The sequence below is a fragment of the Oncorhynchus kisutch genome, linkage group LG2 (assembly GCF_002021735.2).
Source record: "Oncorhynchus kisutch isolate 150728-3 linkage group LG2, Okis_V2, whole genome shotgun sequence".
Classification (NCBI taxonomy): domain Eukaryota; kingdom Metazoa; phylum Chordata; class Actinopteri; order Salmoniformes; family Salmonidae; genus Oncorhynchus; species Oncorhynchus kisutch.
The window spans coordinates 2,080,609-2,095,725 of record NC_034175.2 but is presented as its reverse complement, the minus strand read 5'-3'; the positions used below and the strand labels follow the sequence as shown (position 1 = coordinate 2,095,725).

At 45.4% G+C, this 15,117-nt stretch overlaps 1 protein-coding gene across 2 annotated transcripts in view; it reads left to right on the top strand.

The window, feature by feature from the left end:
* Nucleotides 1-2,734: 2,734 nt before the first annotated feature.
* LOC116376508 (tuftelin-like) overlaps nt 2,735-15,117 on the top strand; it is a 32,790-nt gene continuing 20,407 nt past the window's right edge. The window contains exon 1 of one of the 2 annotated variants that reach the window (XM_031837152.1): nt 2,735-3,209. In XM_031837152.1, coding sequence (XP_031693012.1) covers nt 3,147-3,209 — 63 coding nt within the window. In that variant the 5' untranslated portion in view covers nt 2,735-3,146. The remainder of the gene's footprint in view (nt 3,210-15,117) is intronic. The other variant, XM_031837154.1, reaches the window with a different exon arrangement.

Sequence of the window (15,117 nt, the reverse complement as noted above, 5' to 3'; positions counted from 1 at the left end):
ATGATCAGTGTTACATTGGAGTTGTGGTAAAGACTGCCGTGCAGTTGGTTTTAATGATCAGTGTTAGCTAAATAGGGTCAGTATGGAGGGGTATTGTTTTCTTGTTTAATCATAGATAGCCTATCATCCCACGACACAACAACATATTGATTTGTAGGGTGGCAGATAACCTAGAGGTTAGAGCGTTGGGCCAGTAACCGAAAGGTTGTGGGTTAGAATACTCACGCCGACAAGGTGAAAAAGTTGCCGATGTGCCCTTGAGTAAGGCACTTAACCCTTATTTGCTCCAAGGGTGCTGTACTACTATGGCTGTATGTGACGGGGAAAAAAGGTTTAAAAAAGGGTTATAATTACTTTGCTGTTGAATATCCAGAGATAAGACAAGAACTCCCTGTATATCTGTACACAGTATTCTTCAAGGACAAGAATGAGCTACAATTACTATCTGTTATTGTGAGATGACTCAAGGACATTCTCTGTGTGAAGAATGTTTTTGTTGTTTTCGCGGATGTTCTACATCTTTTGTGTGACTGAATATCAAGCGTTATGAATGTACCTGGGAATACATTTCCTTTTCCAAACTCTTTACCTTGAGCTACTACATCCCATCCCAGCTACTACATCCCATCCCAGCTACTACATCCCATCCCAGCTACTACATCCCATCCCAGCTACTACATCCCATCCCAGCTACTACATCCCATCCCAGCTACTACATCCCATCCCAGCTACTACATCCCATCCCAGCTACTACATCCCATCCCAGCTACTACATCCCAGCTACTACATCCCAGCTCAGCTACTACATCCCATCCCAGCTACTACATCCCATCCCAGCTACTACATCCCATCCCAGCTACTACATCCCATCCCAGCTACTACATCCCATCCCAGCTACTACATCCCATCCCAGCTACTACATCCCATCCCAGCTACTACATCCCATCCCAGCTACTACATCCCATCCCAGCTACTACATCCCAGTATCTGTGATACATTTTTCATGTTTCCACACTTTTTCTGTAATAATAATTAATAATTAATTTATATGTTTGTTCTCTAGTATTTTGTACAAAGAACTTTGCAATAGTGTTTCCATACCAGTAGTCTGTATGTACAGTACGCTATGTCCTGCCAGTGTTCCAGTTTTTCCTGATGGCAAACCAGTCAATATTGACAGTACAGTGGAACACTGGGCTGTCCCCACCTGTGGTTATGGAATGCAATGTTTCCCAAACAATATTTGTATAGAAATCATCACCAGGGTGTGTTAGTGTTGTGTAAGTGGGCTATGTTGTGCCGTAACATTTTCCATAGGGGAGTGATATGTACAGTACCTGCTAGATCACTACAGATATTCACATTTCTATATTCTCATGTGACATAATGAAACTATTTCCACCACTACATTGGAATGGATTTTGAAAGAGATAACCAGATCATCTGGGAGAAGTGTAAACTAGCTGTCATGTGTGAGTGGTTGGGATCAGATGTTACTGTAGGTGTAAACTAGCTGTCATGTGTGAGTGGTTGGGATCAGATGTTACTGTAGGTGTAAACTAGCTGTCATGTGTGAGTGGTTGGGATCAGATGTTACTGTAGGTGTAAACTAGCTGTCATGTGTGAGTGGTTGGGATCAGATAATGTTACTGTAGGTGTAAACTAGCTGTCATGTGTGAGTGGTTGGGATCAGATAATGTTACTGTAGGTGTAAACTAGCTGTCATGTGTGAGTGGTTGGGATCAGATGTTACTGTAGGTGTAAACTAGCTGTCATGTGTGAGTGGTTGGGATCAGATGTTACTGTAGGTGTAAACTAGCTGTCATGTGTGAGTGGTTGGGATCAGATAATGTTACTGTAGGTGTGAAAGAGAGGAGCAGAGTAGTGGATATCATCTGTTTCCTATCTCAGTCAACCCACTGTGTTCAGCACAGCATGTATTCTACATTGGCAAGTATTTGGGTTAGTCAGTTATTGTTCTAAATTGACTGAAGTTTAACTGAGTTTCTCCCAATTTCTCTTTCTTCCTAAAATGGCATGGATAGTGTGTTCTGCTAAATCATGTAATATGTATACCTGAGAGCAGCAGGTCTCCTGTTGGACTAAATGACAGTCTGGATGAGAGATCTCTGACTCAGTACTATATAGGACTACTGGGTAGGAACAGGGGGATGTATGGAGAACAGTGACTCGGGGTGACATATTCAGTGGTAGTCTGTCTCAGTGTTCAAACTCCTGTTCATCTCTGTGGTACTCACTCTGAGACCCTAACTGTCTGGGTCTGTACTCACTCTGAGACCCTAGCTGTCTGGGTCTGTACTCACTCTGAGACCCTAGCTGTCTGGGTCTGTACTCACTCTGAGACCCTAGCTGTCTGGGTCTGTACTCACTCTGAGACCCTAGCTGTCTGGGTCTGTACTCACTCTGAGACCCTAGCTGTCTGGGTCTGTACTCACTCTGAGACCCTAGCTGTCTGGGTCTGTACTCACTGAGACCCTAGCTGTCTGGGTCTGTACTCACTGAGACCCTAGCTGTCTGGGTCTGTACTCACTGAGACCCTAGCTGTCTGGGTCTGCACTCACTGAGACCCTAGTTGTCTGGGTCTGTCCTCACTCGGGTATTATTTTGCTATTTTACAGGTATTTACCTGCGTAGTCCGCGCTCCTCTGACTTTTTCAGTTGTAGCGCGCAGCGCGGGGGCGTGACGGGAGCTGCGAGACATCCCACTCCCTATTTTTTTGTTTCATGGAAGTCAATGAACCAAGAATAATACCAGACGCATCTGCTGTCGTATTGCTGTATATGGGAGAGCCACCCCCTTAAGTAGACAGGAACGGATAATTTTTTGTTCGATGGTTAACGTCCTGAGTGAACTATCTTCAGCTATCCAACATCTTTGCTGCCTGTGCACTGAGGTCACGCGCATACATTCCTGGGGGAGGGCGGGAGTGGAGGGAACTGCCTGAGCAGCGTCGACTATTGTTCAAATCAACAGTGATCTTCCGTCTGCGAGGGCGAGAGTGAGACAAGAGGTCGAAAATCCGTGTTCCCTGTTTGTTTAGAGAAAATAATTTTATATAAGCAACGTTGGACAACTCTTTCATATTTAAGCTATATAGTTATTTATCTATCTTATCTGTGTGAAGATGAACGGGGTAACGCGGAGTCTGTGTACATTTGAGGACCTCAGAGCTGATGAGAGAACAGCGGTAAGACAATAACTATTTAAGTGAACTGTTTTACTTTCCTTCTCACTGCGTTCCGGATGGCTAGACAGTCTGGCAGGCAGATCGAGGGGCGCCACTGACGTGTGTCAAATGTTATGCTATCACTATGTGGCTGCTTTATAAAAATAAAAAAAACATGTTTTCATTTATTCATGCCAACCTGTTGCATATGCAAATATGTTTTACATTATAATCTGAGATCAATTACAATATTTAATTTAACCGATAGCACAATACCTTACTTTAGTGGTATCATTTTGTGTCCCAAAGTAAGAATAAACAAGAAGAGATGAATTAACTTCTGAGTATTGGTCTTAGATCCTCCTGACTGAAGTCTTATCAGGAAGCTAGTCCTCTGGTGTTAATGGGCTTTTTCTAGTAATTATAGTATTACACACACACACACCATATTAGCCCAAATAACATCTGTGATCTGGCCAGAGGGACCAGACTGCTGTCACAAGTGTCCTCTCTCTATGCCAGGGGTGTCGAACTCATTTTGTCCCCGGGGGGCGCATTCAGTCTTCCTTCTTCTTCTGTGATTATTAGTGAGCTGGCCACAGTCAGGGCAGGATTGGTCCCCATTGCAGGCGGGATCCAGGCCGTATGTTTGACACACCTGCTCTATGCCCGTTAGGCATTGTCATATACCATAATTGTAGTGATTTAGTGTGGAACACATCTGTGAGGGGCATTGAACCAGTGATCCTTTGGTTGCAGGGCAGGCACACTACATCCAGACTGAGAACCAGGCTTATACAATTTAGAATTCCCTTATAAGGTCCTTTGAGCTCTGCTCCACCTAGATGTTTACATCACCAGTCATTGTCCCTGGTATAGAAGCTCTTAATCTCCTGTCTGGCTGGAGAAGGTTAATCATTGACCCAGTTAGACACATGTATCTGATGATGGTCTGTGTTCTATCTGGGGCCTGACCATTGGCCCACAGCATGACACGTTCACCAGATAAACACAGGCTCCTGCAGAGCCATACAACAGCTCTGTTGCACAGAGGTGCTTCTACTTCTGCATTGCTTGCTGTTTTGGGTTTTAGGCTGGATTTCTGTACAGCACTTTGAGATATCAGCTGATGTAAGAAGGGCTATATAAATCGATTTGATTTGAACAGCTATCAGCACTAGCATGATGTTGGCCCTTAACTTTTCTCCCCCTTTGGTCAAGGTTTGGACTTAAGTATGGTACACTGATCCTAGATATGTGCCTATAGGTAACCTCTACCAGGAGCAATTTAAGGGCTATAAAACTGGATTATAAGGTCAAGGTACACAGTCAAATGATGAAGCACACGGCTAGATACATAACCTATGCTTTGTTCGTGCTGGTCGGGTTTATCTTGTTTTCTATTTGAACATAAACAACTAGGGATGTGGGAACGATGCAGCTCTCAAATTAGAATCACCCCTTAATACAACGTTGTCCTTATCAGATACAATGGATCAAAAAACATTCTACACCCACATTCTTATTGTATCTGATCTGATATGGTTATTAAGACCAGGGAGATACAGCAGCATGGAATAAATATAGGAGGAATATGGTTATTAAGACCAGGGAGATACAGCAACATGGAATAAATATAGGAGGAATATGGTTATTAAGACCAGGGAGATACAGCAACATGGAATAAATATAGGAGGAATATGGTTATTAAGACCAGGGAGATACAGCAACATGGAATAAATATAGGAGGAATATGGTTATTAAGACCAGGGAGATACAGCAACATGGAATAAATATAGGAGGAATATGGTATTAAGACCAGGGAGATACAGCAACATGGAATAAATATAGGAGGAATATGGTTATTAAGACCAGGGAGATACAGCAACATGGAATAAATATAGGAGGAATATGGTTATTAAGACCAGCGAGATACAGCAACATGGAATAAATATAGGAGGAATGTGGTTAAGACCAGGGAGATACAGCAACGTGGAATAAATATAGGAGGAATGTGGTTATTAAGACCAGGGAGATACAGCAACATGGAATAAATATAGGAGGAATATGGTTATTAAGACCAGGGAGATACAGCAACATGGAATAAATATAGGAGGAATGTGGCTATTAAGACCAGGGAGATACAGCAACATGGAATAAATATAGGAGGAATATGGTTATTAAGACCAGGGAGATACAGCAACATGGAATAAATATAGGAGGAATGTGGTTATTAAGACCAGGGAGATACAGCAACATGGAATAAATATAGGAGGAATGTGGTTATTAAGACCAGGGAGATACAGCAACATGGAATAAAAATAGGAGGAATGTGGTTATTAAGACCAGGGAGATACAGCAACATGGAATAAATATAGGAGGAATATGGTTATTAAGACCAGGGAGATACAGCAACATGGAATAAATATAGGAGGAATGTGGTTATTAAGACCAGGGAGATACAGCAACATGGAATAAATATAGGAGGAATATGGTTATTAAGACCAGGGAGATACAGCAACATGGAATAAATATAGGAGGAATATGGTTATTAAGACCAGGGAGATACAGCAACATGGAATAAATATAGGAGGAATGTGGTTATTAAGACCAGGGAGATACAGCAACATGGAATAAATATAGGAGGAATATGGTTATTAAGACCAGGGAGATACAGCAACATGGAATAAATATAGGAGGAATGTGGTTAAGACCAGGGAGATACAGCAACATGGAATAAATATAGGAGGAATATGGTTATTAAGACCAGGGAGATACAGCAACATGGAATACATATAGGAGGATGTGCTGATTCTGTGCTATAGCCTTGTGAAAGACCTTTTAAAGTCCATTTAGGCTAAAAGTTATGAGAAGAGGAGGACTGCGAAATATAAGGAAAATAAATATTCCCAAAGTTGCAACAGTGAAGGGTGTGTTTGTGTGTGTATGCAGGTATGTGTGCCCTCCAGCTGTATTTGAACTATGCCTGGATAGAAGGAACACTCTGTTTGTGTGAGAGTGAGTATTGATATTACGCAGAACATTGAGAGAACAGCCAGTACATTTTTCATGACTATCTATTCATTCACACTCCCATTCATTCTCAAATATAACATCCATCCAGTCACCAGAGAGTTTTGATAAGTCTCTTCTTTTCCTTCACTAGGCTTTTGTCAGCATTCCTACTTTTTAAATAATGCCTCATGATCCACCCTGATTCCTCATGTTTACTGAGCTCACCCACCCCTCCGCCATCCCTCCCCATTACCTCGCTATGGAGAATGTGACATCACTGTCTGGAACTGTGCAAGACATGACCTTCTGACTCATCTATGAGGAGGAACCAGAAACAGTCTTCCCACCACCAGGAACTAGTAGAAGTGGCATCAACTCACACAATAAACAAGACAACCTCATTCCATTTCCACACTAGGAACCAGTAACTCAGACACTAAACAAGACAACCTCATTGCATTTCCACACTAGGAACCAGTAACTCATGCAGGACTTGTTGCTAAGTATGTATTTTGCTAGGGTCGAAAGTACTACTCCCTCAGTAAAGGTGAATAGGTACATGCCTAGAACTCATTCCACAGGAGACCATAACTCTGTCATCATTTGTACGGATTTATCACCTAGTACCCCCAGAGGAAAGAACAGACAATGCTCATAACACTCTCTTTATTTACCCGTGTGCAGGTCTTATTTACCCGTGTGCACATCTTATTTACCTGTGTGCAGGTCTTATTTACCCGTGTGCAGGTCTTATTTACCCGTGTGCACATCTTATTTACCCGTGTGCAGGTCTTATTTACCCGTGTGCAGGTCTTATTTACCCGTGTGCAGGTCTTATTTACCCGTGTGCAGGTCTTATTTACCCGTGTGCAGGTCTTATTTACCCGTGCAGGTCTTATTTACCCGTGTGCAGGTCTTACAGCTTCTCTTCAACTGGAATCCCTTATGTCTTAGCGTTTACTCTAGGCCATCTGTTGTATTCCCTTCTATAACACTGCACCAATTATTGTATAGGAATGTCTGAGGGAATGTTTGTTCTCTACTCACTTATTTTCTGACGTGTCTCTCACTCTACCTGCCCCCTCGTTCCTCATTCCTCACCCCTCACTGCACACATTACACCTGAACTCAGGTATGGGAATCAGACCCTCCGGAGGTTAACTGGAGGCGGACCTTTAAGGTTTAACACACACACACACACACACAGACGCATGCACACACACACAGTAAGATTGGTTATGGATGGTTCATTCTCTCCTATGGAATGCAGTACAGAGGAAGAGGGTTTTCGCCCATAGGTGCTAGATGATGTGGTACTGACTGGAACGTAGGTGCTAGGTGATGTGGTACTGACTGGAATGTAGGTACTAGGTGATGTGGTACTGACTGGAATGTAGGTACTAGGTGATGTGGTACTGACTGGAACGTAGATACTAGGTCATATGGTACTGACTGGAACGTAGGTACTAGGTCATGTGGTACTGACTGGAATGTAGGTACGAGGTGATGTGGTACTGTCTGGAACGTAGATACTAGGTCATGTGGTACTGACTGGGACGTAGGTACTAGGTGATGTGGTACTGACTGGAATGTAGATGTTAGGTGATGTGGGACTGACTGGAATGTAGATGTTAGGTGATGTGGTACTGACTGGAATGTAGATGCTAGGTGATGTGGTACTGACTGGAACATAGGTGCTGACTGGAATGTAGATGTTAGGTGATGTGGTACTGACTGGAACATAGGTGCTGACTGGAACGTAGATGCTAGGTGATGTGGTACTGACTGGAACATAGGTGCTAGGTGATGTGGTACTGACTGGAACAGATGTTAGGTGATGTGGTACTGACTGGAACGTAGGTACTAGGTGATGTGGTACTGACTGGAACATAGGTACTAGGTGATGTGGTACTGACTGGAATGTAGGTACTAGGTGATGTGGTACTGACTGGAACATAGGTGCTAGGTGATGTGGTACTGACTGGAACAGATGTTAGGTGATGTGGTACTGACTGGAACGTAGGTACTAGGTGATGTGGTACTGACTGGAACATAGGTACTAGGTGATGTGGTACTGACTGGAATGTAGGTACTAGGTGATGTGGTACTGACTGGAACATAGGTACTAGGTGATGTGGTACTGACTGGAACGTAGATACTAGGTGATGTGGTACTGACTGGAATGTAGATGCTAGGTGATGTGGTACTGACTGGAATGTAGATGCTAGGTGATGTAGTACTGACTGGAACGTAGATGTTAGGTGATGTGGTACTGACTGGAACGTAGATGTTAGGTGATGTGGTACTGACTGGAACGTAGATGCTAGGTGATGGGGTACTGACTGGAACGTAGATGCTAGGTGATGTGGTACTGACTGGAATGTAGGTACGAGGTGATGTGGTACTGTCTGGAACGTAGATACTAGGTCATGTGGTACTGACTGGGACGTAGGTACTAGGTGATGTGGGACTGACTGGAATGTAGATGTTAGGTGATGTGGGACTGACTGGAATGTAGATGTTAGGTGATGTGGTACTGACTGGAATGTAGATGCTAGGTGATGTGGTACTGACTGGAACATAGGTGCTGACTGGAATGTAGATGTTAGGTGATGTGGTACTGACTGGAACATAGGTGCTGACTGGAACGTAGATGCTAGGTGATGTGGTACTGACTGGAACATAGGTGCTAGGTGATGTGGTACTGACTGGAACAGATGTTAGGTGATGTGGTACTGACTGGAACGTAGGTACTAGGTGATGTGGTACTGACTGGAACATAGGTACTAGGTGATGTGGTACTGACTGGAATGTAGGTACTAGGTGATGTGGTACTGACTGGAACATAGGTACTAGGTGATGTGGTACTGGCTGGAATGTAGGTACTAGGTGATGTGGTACTGACTGGAACGTTGATACTAGGTGATGTGGTACTGACTGGAACGTAGATACTAGGTGATGTGGTACTGACTGGAATGTAGATGCTAGGTGATGTGGTACTGACTGGAATGTAGATGCTAGGTGATGTAGTACTGACTGGAACGTAGATGTTAGGTGATGTGGTACTGACTGGAACGTAGATGTTAGGTGACGTGGTACTGACTGGAACGTAGATGCTAGGTGATGGGGTACTGCCAGGAATGTAGATGCTAGGTGATGTGGTACTGACTGGAACGTAGATGCTAGTTGATGTGGTACTGACTGGAATGTAGGTACTTGGTGATGTGGTACTGATACCTGCTCCACTACCTCTGTTTACAGCTCTCTCAGGTTCCGTTTATGACAGAGGAGGGACAGTACTGAACGCTGAGCTCTTACTGACATTTCTCTGCATTGTTTATATGGGTCTCTATTCAACTCTCCTATCAACTGATGTTAGCAGGTAGTCTGCTGTTTCTAGTGTAGGGTTGGAAAGAGTCATTCAGTCTCTATCACACAACTCTCCCTCTGTTCCTCTGTTCTGCTTTGCCTGTCTCTCCCTCTCTCTCTACTCTCTCCCTCTCTCTCCACTCTCTCTCTCTACTCCATCTCTGTCTCTCTCTCTTTCTCTACTCTCTCTTTCTCTACTCTCTCTTTCTCTCTCTATCTGTCTCTCTCTCTCCTGATGCCACAGTGACAAACAATAGACTTGTCAATGTCCTATGATCCCTTGTGGCTGTAGACCATGCTGAATCTGGTTTTACATTACTGCTCTATTATAATGGTAGGCTGGGTCTCTGGGCGATAGACTGGGTCTCTGGGCGATAGACTGGGTCTCTGGGCGATAGACTGGGTCTCTGGGCGATAGACTGGGTCTCTGGGCGATAGACTGGGTCTCTGGGCGGTAGGCTGGGTCTCTGGGCGATAGACTGGGTCTCTGGGCGGTAGACTGGGTCTCTGGGCGATAGACTGGGTCTCTGGGCGGTAGACCGGGTCTCTGGGCGATAGACTGGGTCTCTGGGCGATAGACTGGGTCTCTGGGCAATAGACTGGGTCTCTGGGCGGTAGACTGGGTCTCTGGGCGGTAGACTGGGTCTCTGGGTGGTAGACTGGGTCTCTGGGCGGTAGACTGGGTCTCTGGGCGGTAGACTGGGTCTCTGGGACTGGGTCTCTGGGCGGTAGACTGGGTCTCTGGGCGGTAGACTGGGTCTCTGGGCGATAGACTGGGTCTCTGGGCGGTAGACTGGGTCTCTGGGCGGTAGACGGGGTCTCTGGGCGGTAGACTGGGTCTCTGGGCGGTAGACTGGGTCTCTGGGCGGTAGACTGGGTCTCTGGGACTGGGTCTCTGGACGGTAGACTGGGTCTCTGGGCGGTAGACTGGGTCTCTGGGCGGTAGACTGGGTCTCTGGGACTGGGTCTCTGGGCGGTAGACTGGGTTTCTGGGCGGTAGACTGGGTCTCTGGGCGATAGACTGGGTCTCTGGGCGGTAGACTGGGTCTCTGGGCGGTAGACTGGGTCTCTGGGCGGTAGACGGGGTCTCTGGGCGGTAGACTGGGTCTCTGGGCGGTAGACTGGGTCTCTGGGCGGTAGACTGGGTCTCTGGGACTGGGTCTCTGGACGGTAGACTGGGTCTCTGGGCGGTAGACTGGGTCTCTGGGCGGTAGACTGGGTCTCTGGGCGGTAGACTGGGTCTCTGGGCGGTAGACTGGGTCTCTGGGCGGTAGACTGGGTCTCTGGGCGGTAGACTGGGTCTCTGGGCGGTAGACTGGGTCTCTGAGAGGTAGGCTGGGTCTCTGGGAGGTAGACTGGGTCTGTGTTGCAATAGTCTGTTTTCCCTGTGGATGGCTGCCATTACCCGATCCTGGTTGTTTGTGATAGTGAAGTAGGTCAAGGTGTGTCTGTTTGGTGGTGGATTAGGTGAACCTTTGTCTGCTTCTCTATTTTGTTTGATTTATTTCACCTTTATTTAACCAGGTAGGCCAGTTGAGAACACCTTTATTTAACCAGGTAGGCCAGTTGAGAACAAGTTCTCCTTTACAACTGCGACCTGGCCAAGATAAAGCCAAGCAGTGCCACACAAACAACACAGAGTTACACATGGAATAAACAAACATACAGTCAATAACACAATAGAGAAAAAAAGTCTATATACAGTGTGTGCAAATGAGGTAAGATAAGGGAGTTAAGGCAATAAATAGGCCATAGTGGTGACATAATTACAATATAGCAATTAAACACTTGAGTGATAGATGTGTAGAAGATGAATGTGCAAGTAGAGATACGGGGGTGCAAAGGATCAAAAAAATTATTAACAGTATGGGGATGAGGTAGTTGGATGGCCTATTTACAGATGGGCTAGATACAGGTGCAGTGATCTGTGAGCTGCTCTGACAGCTGGTGCTTAAAGTTAGTGAGGGAGATATGGGTATCCAGCTTTAGTGAATTTTGCAATTCGTTCCAGTCATTGGCAGCAGTCAAGTCAGTTAAGAACACATTCTTATTTTCAATGACGGCCTAGGAACGGTGGGTTAACTGCCTTGTTCAGGGGCAGAACGACAGATCTTTACCTTGTCAGCTCAGGGATTCAATCTTGCAACCTTACGGTTAACTAGTCCAACGCTCTAACCACCTGCCTCATGAGGAACCCGCCTGCTACGCGAATGCAGTAAGAAGCCAAGGTAAGTTGCTAGCTAGCATTAAACTTGCGAAAAAGGACTGTCGTTGCTCCGTGTACCTAACCATAAACACCAATGCCTTTCGTAAAATCAGTACACAGAAGTATATATTTTTAAACCTGCATATTTAGCTAAAAGAAATCCAGGTTAGCAGGCAATATTAACCAGGTGAAATTGTGTCACTTGTGTCACGTTCATTGCACGCAGAGTCAGGGTATATGCAACAGTTTGTGCCACCTGGCTCATTGCGAACTAATTTGCCAGAATTTTACGTAATCATGACATTGAAGGTTGTGCAATGTAACAGGAATATTTAGACTGATGGATGCCACCCGTTAGATTAAATACGGAATGGTTCTGTATTTCACTGAAAGAATAAATGTCTTGTTTTCGAGATGATAGTTTCTGGATTCGACCATATTAATGACCTACGGCTCTCATTTCTGTGTGTTATTATGTTATAATTAAGTCTATGATTTGATAGAGCAGTCTGACTGAGCGATGGTAGACACCAGCAGGCTCATAAGCATTCATTCAAACAGCACTTTCATGCGTTTTGCCAGCAGCTCTGCTGTTTATGACTTCAAGCCTATCAACTCCCGAGATTAGGCTGGTGTAACGATGTGAAATGGCTAGCTAGTTAGCGGGGTGCGCGCTAATAGCATTTCAAATGTCACTCACTCTGAGACTTGGAGTAGTTGTTCCCCTTGCTCTGCATGGGTAACGCTGCTTCGAGGGTGGCTGTTGTCGATGTGTTCCTGGTTCGAGCCCAGGTAGGAGCGAGGAGAGGGACGGAAGCTATACTGTTACACTGGCAATACTAAAGTGCCGATAAGAACATCCAAAAGTCAAAGGTATATGAAATACAAATGGTATAGAGAGAAAAGTCCAATAATTCCTATAACAAATACAACCTAAAACTTCTTACCTGGGAATATTGAAGACTCATGTTTTTTTTTTTATTTTACCCCATTTTCTCCCCAATTTCGTGGTATCCAATTGTTGTAGTCGCTACTATCTTGTCTCATCGCTACAACCCGTACGGGCTCGGGAGAGACGAAGGTTGAAAGTCATGCGTCCTCCGATACACAACCCAACCAGCCATACTGCTTCTTAACACAGCGCGCATCCAACCCGGAAGCCAGCCGCACCAATGTGTCGGAGGGTACACCGTGCACCTGGCAACCTTGGTTAGCGCGCACTGCGCCCGGCCCGCCACAGGAGTCGCTGGTGCACGATGAGACAAGGACATCCCTACCGACCAAGCCCTCCCTAACCCGGACGACGCTAGGCCAATTGTGCGTTGCCCCACGGACCTCCCGGTCGTGGCCGGTTGCGACAGAGCCTGGGCGCGAACCCAGGGACTCTGATGGCACAGCTGGCGCTGCAGTACAGCGCCCTTAACCACTGCGCCACCCGGGAGGCCGAAGACTCATGTTAAACGGAACCACCAGCTTTCATATGTTCTCATGTTCTGAGCAAGGAACTTAAACGTTAGCTTTCTTACATGGCACATATTGCACTTTTACTTTCTTCTCCAACACTTTGTTTTTGCATTATTTAAACCAAATGGAACATGTTTCATTATTTATTTGAGGCTAAATTGATTTTATTGATGTATTATATTAAGTTAAAATAAGTGTTCATTCAGTATTGTTGTAATTGTCATTATTACAAGTACATTTAAAAAAATCGTCCATTAAATCGGCATCGGCTTTTTTTGTCTTCCAATAATCAGTATCGGCGTTGAAAAAGCATAATCGGTCGACCTCTAATCAGTGGTACCCGTGTCTGTCTGTCATAAACACCTCTCTCCAACAACACAATCATCATCGTTACGCAACACACATACCTGTTATTACCTCATTTCTACTGAGACACACGGGCCTGGTAGGTAGTGTGTACTGTATGTGCCAGATATGCCTGCTGGCGCTGCCCATGGCTACCTCACTGACTGAAACAACCACTACTTCATACCATTTGGTTAAGTGTTGAAATCTTTCATATAAGTATCCCAAAAATCACCTACCCATTCTTAACACATACTGTCAGTGCGAGTCAGTAGTGAGGAATGAGACATTTAGTGGGTGGTTTCTGGGTAATGGTTTTAAAATGGGCGCTGATGAATGGAGGCTTTGTGACTCTGGTGCGTCAACACAAAGCTGGCAGTGTAGAGAGCTACAGAGAACATCAACATACCTCACATACTCTAACTCTCCTGACTGGATGGGTCAAAACAACACTGTCAATATTCAACGGAACAGTAGCTAACCACAGTGTGTTTCCATGGGTTCAAACACTTTACAACTCCACAGTATTTGCTGTGTCTGTCTTGTCTCAGAGTTAACTTGAGTTTAGACTTCAGGACACAGAAATGTACACAGAGGAGAGTAAAGAGAACATGATGTGTTGTTGGTTTCCAGGTAATCTGGTTTATCATCTCTATAACCCTGCTCCCTCAGCCTCATGCAGACACACAACCACACACACATCCCTCTCAGCTAGTAATATGGGGGTTCCCTGTCCAGTGAGACACACAGCCACACACACACAACCACACACACATCCCTCTCAGCTGGTAATATGGGGGTTCCCTGTCCAGCGAGACACACAACCACACACACATCCCTCTCAGCTGGTAATATGGGGGTTCCCTGTCCAGTGAGACACACAACCACACACACACACACACACACACACACACACACACACACACACACACACACACACACACACACACACACACACACACAACCACAACCACACACACATCCCTCTCAGCTGGTAATATGGGGATTCCCTGTCCAGCGAGACACACAACCACACACACACACAACCACACACACATCCCTCCCAGCTGGTAATATGGGGGTTCCCTGTCCAGCGAGACACACAACCACACACACATCCCTCTCAGCTGGTAATATGGGGGTTCCCTGTCCAGTGAGACACACAACCACACACACACACACACACAACCACACACACATCCCTCTCAGCTGGTAATATGGGGATTCCCTGTCCAGCGAGACACACAAACATACACACACACAACCACACACACACATCCCTCTCAGCTGGTAATATGGGGGTTCCCTGTCCAGCGAGACACACAACCACACACACATCCCTCTCAGCTGGTAATATGGGGGTTCCCTGTCCAGTGAGACACACAACCACACACACACACACAACCACACACACATCCCTCTCAGCTGGTAATATGGGGATTCCCTGTCCAGCGAGACACACAACCACACACACACAACCACACACACACATCCCTCTCAGCTGGTAATATGGGGGTTCCCTGTCCAGCG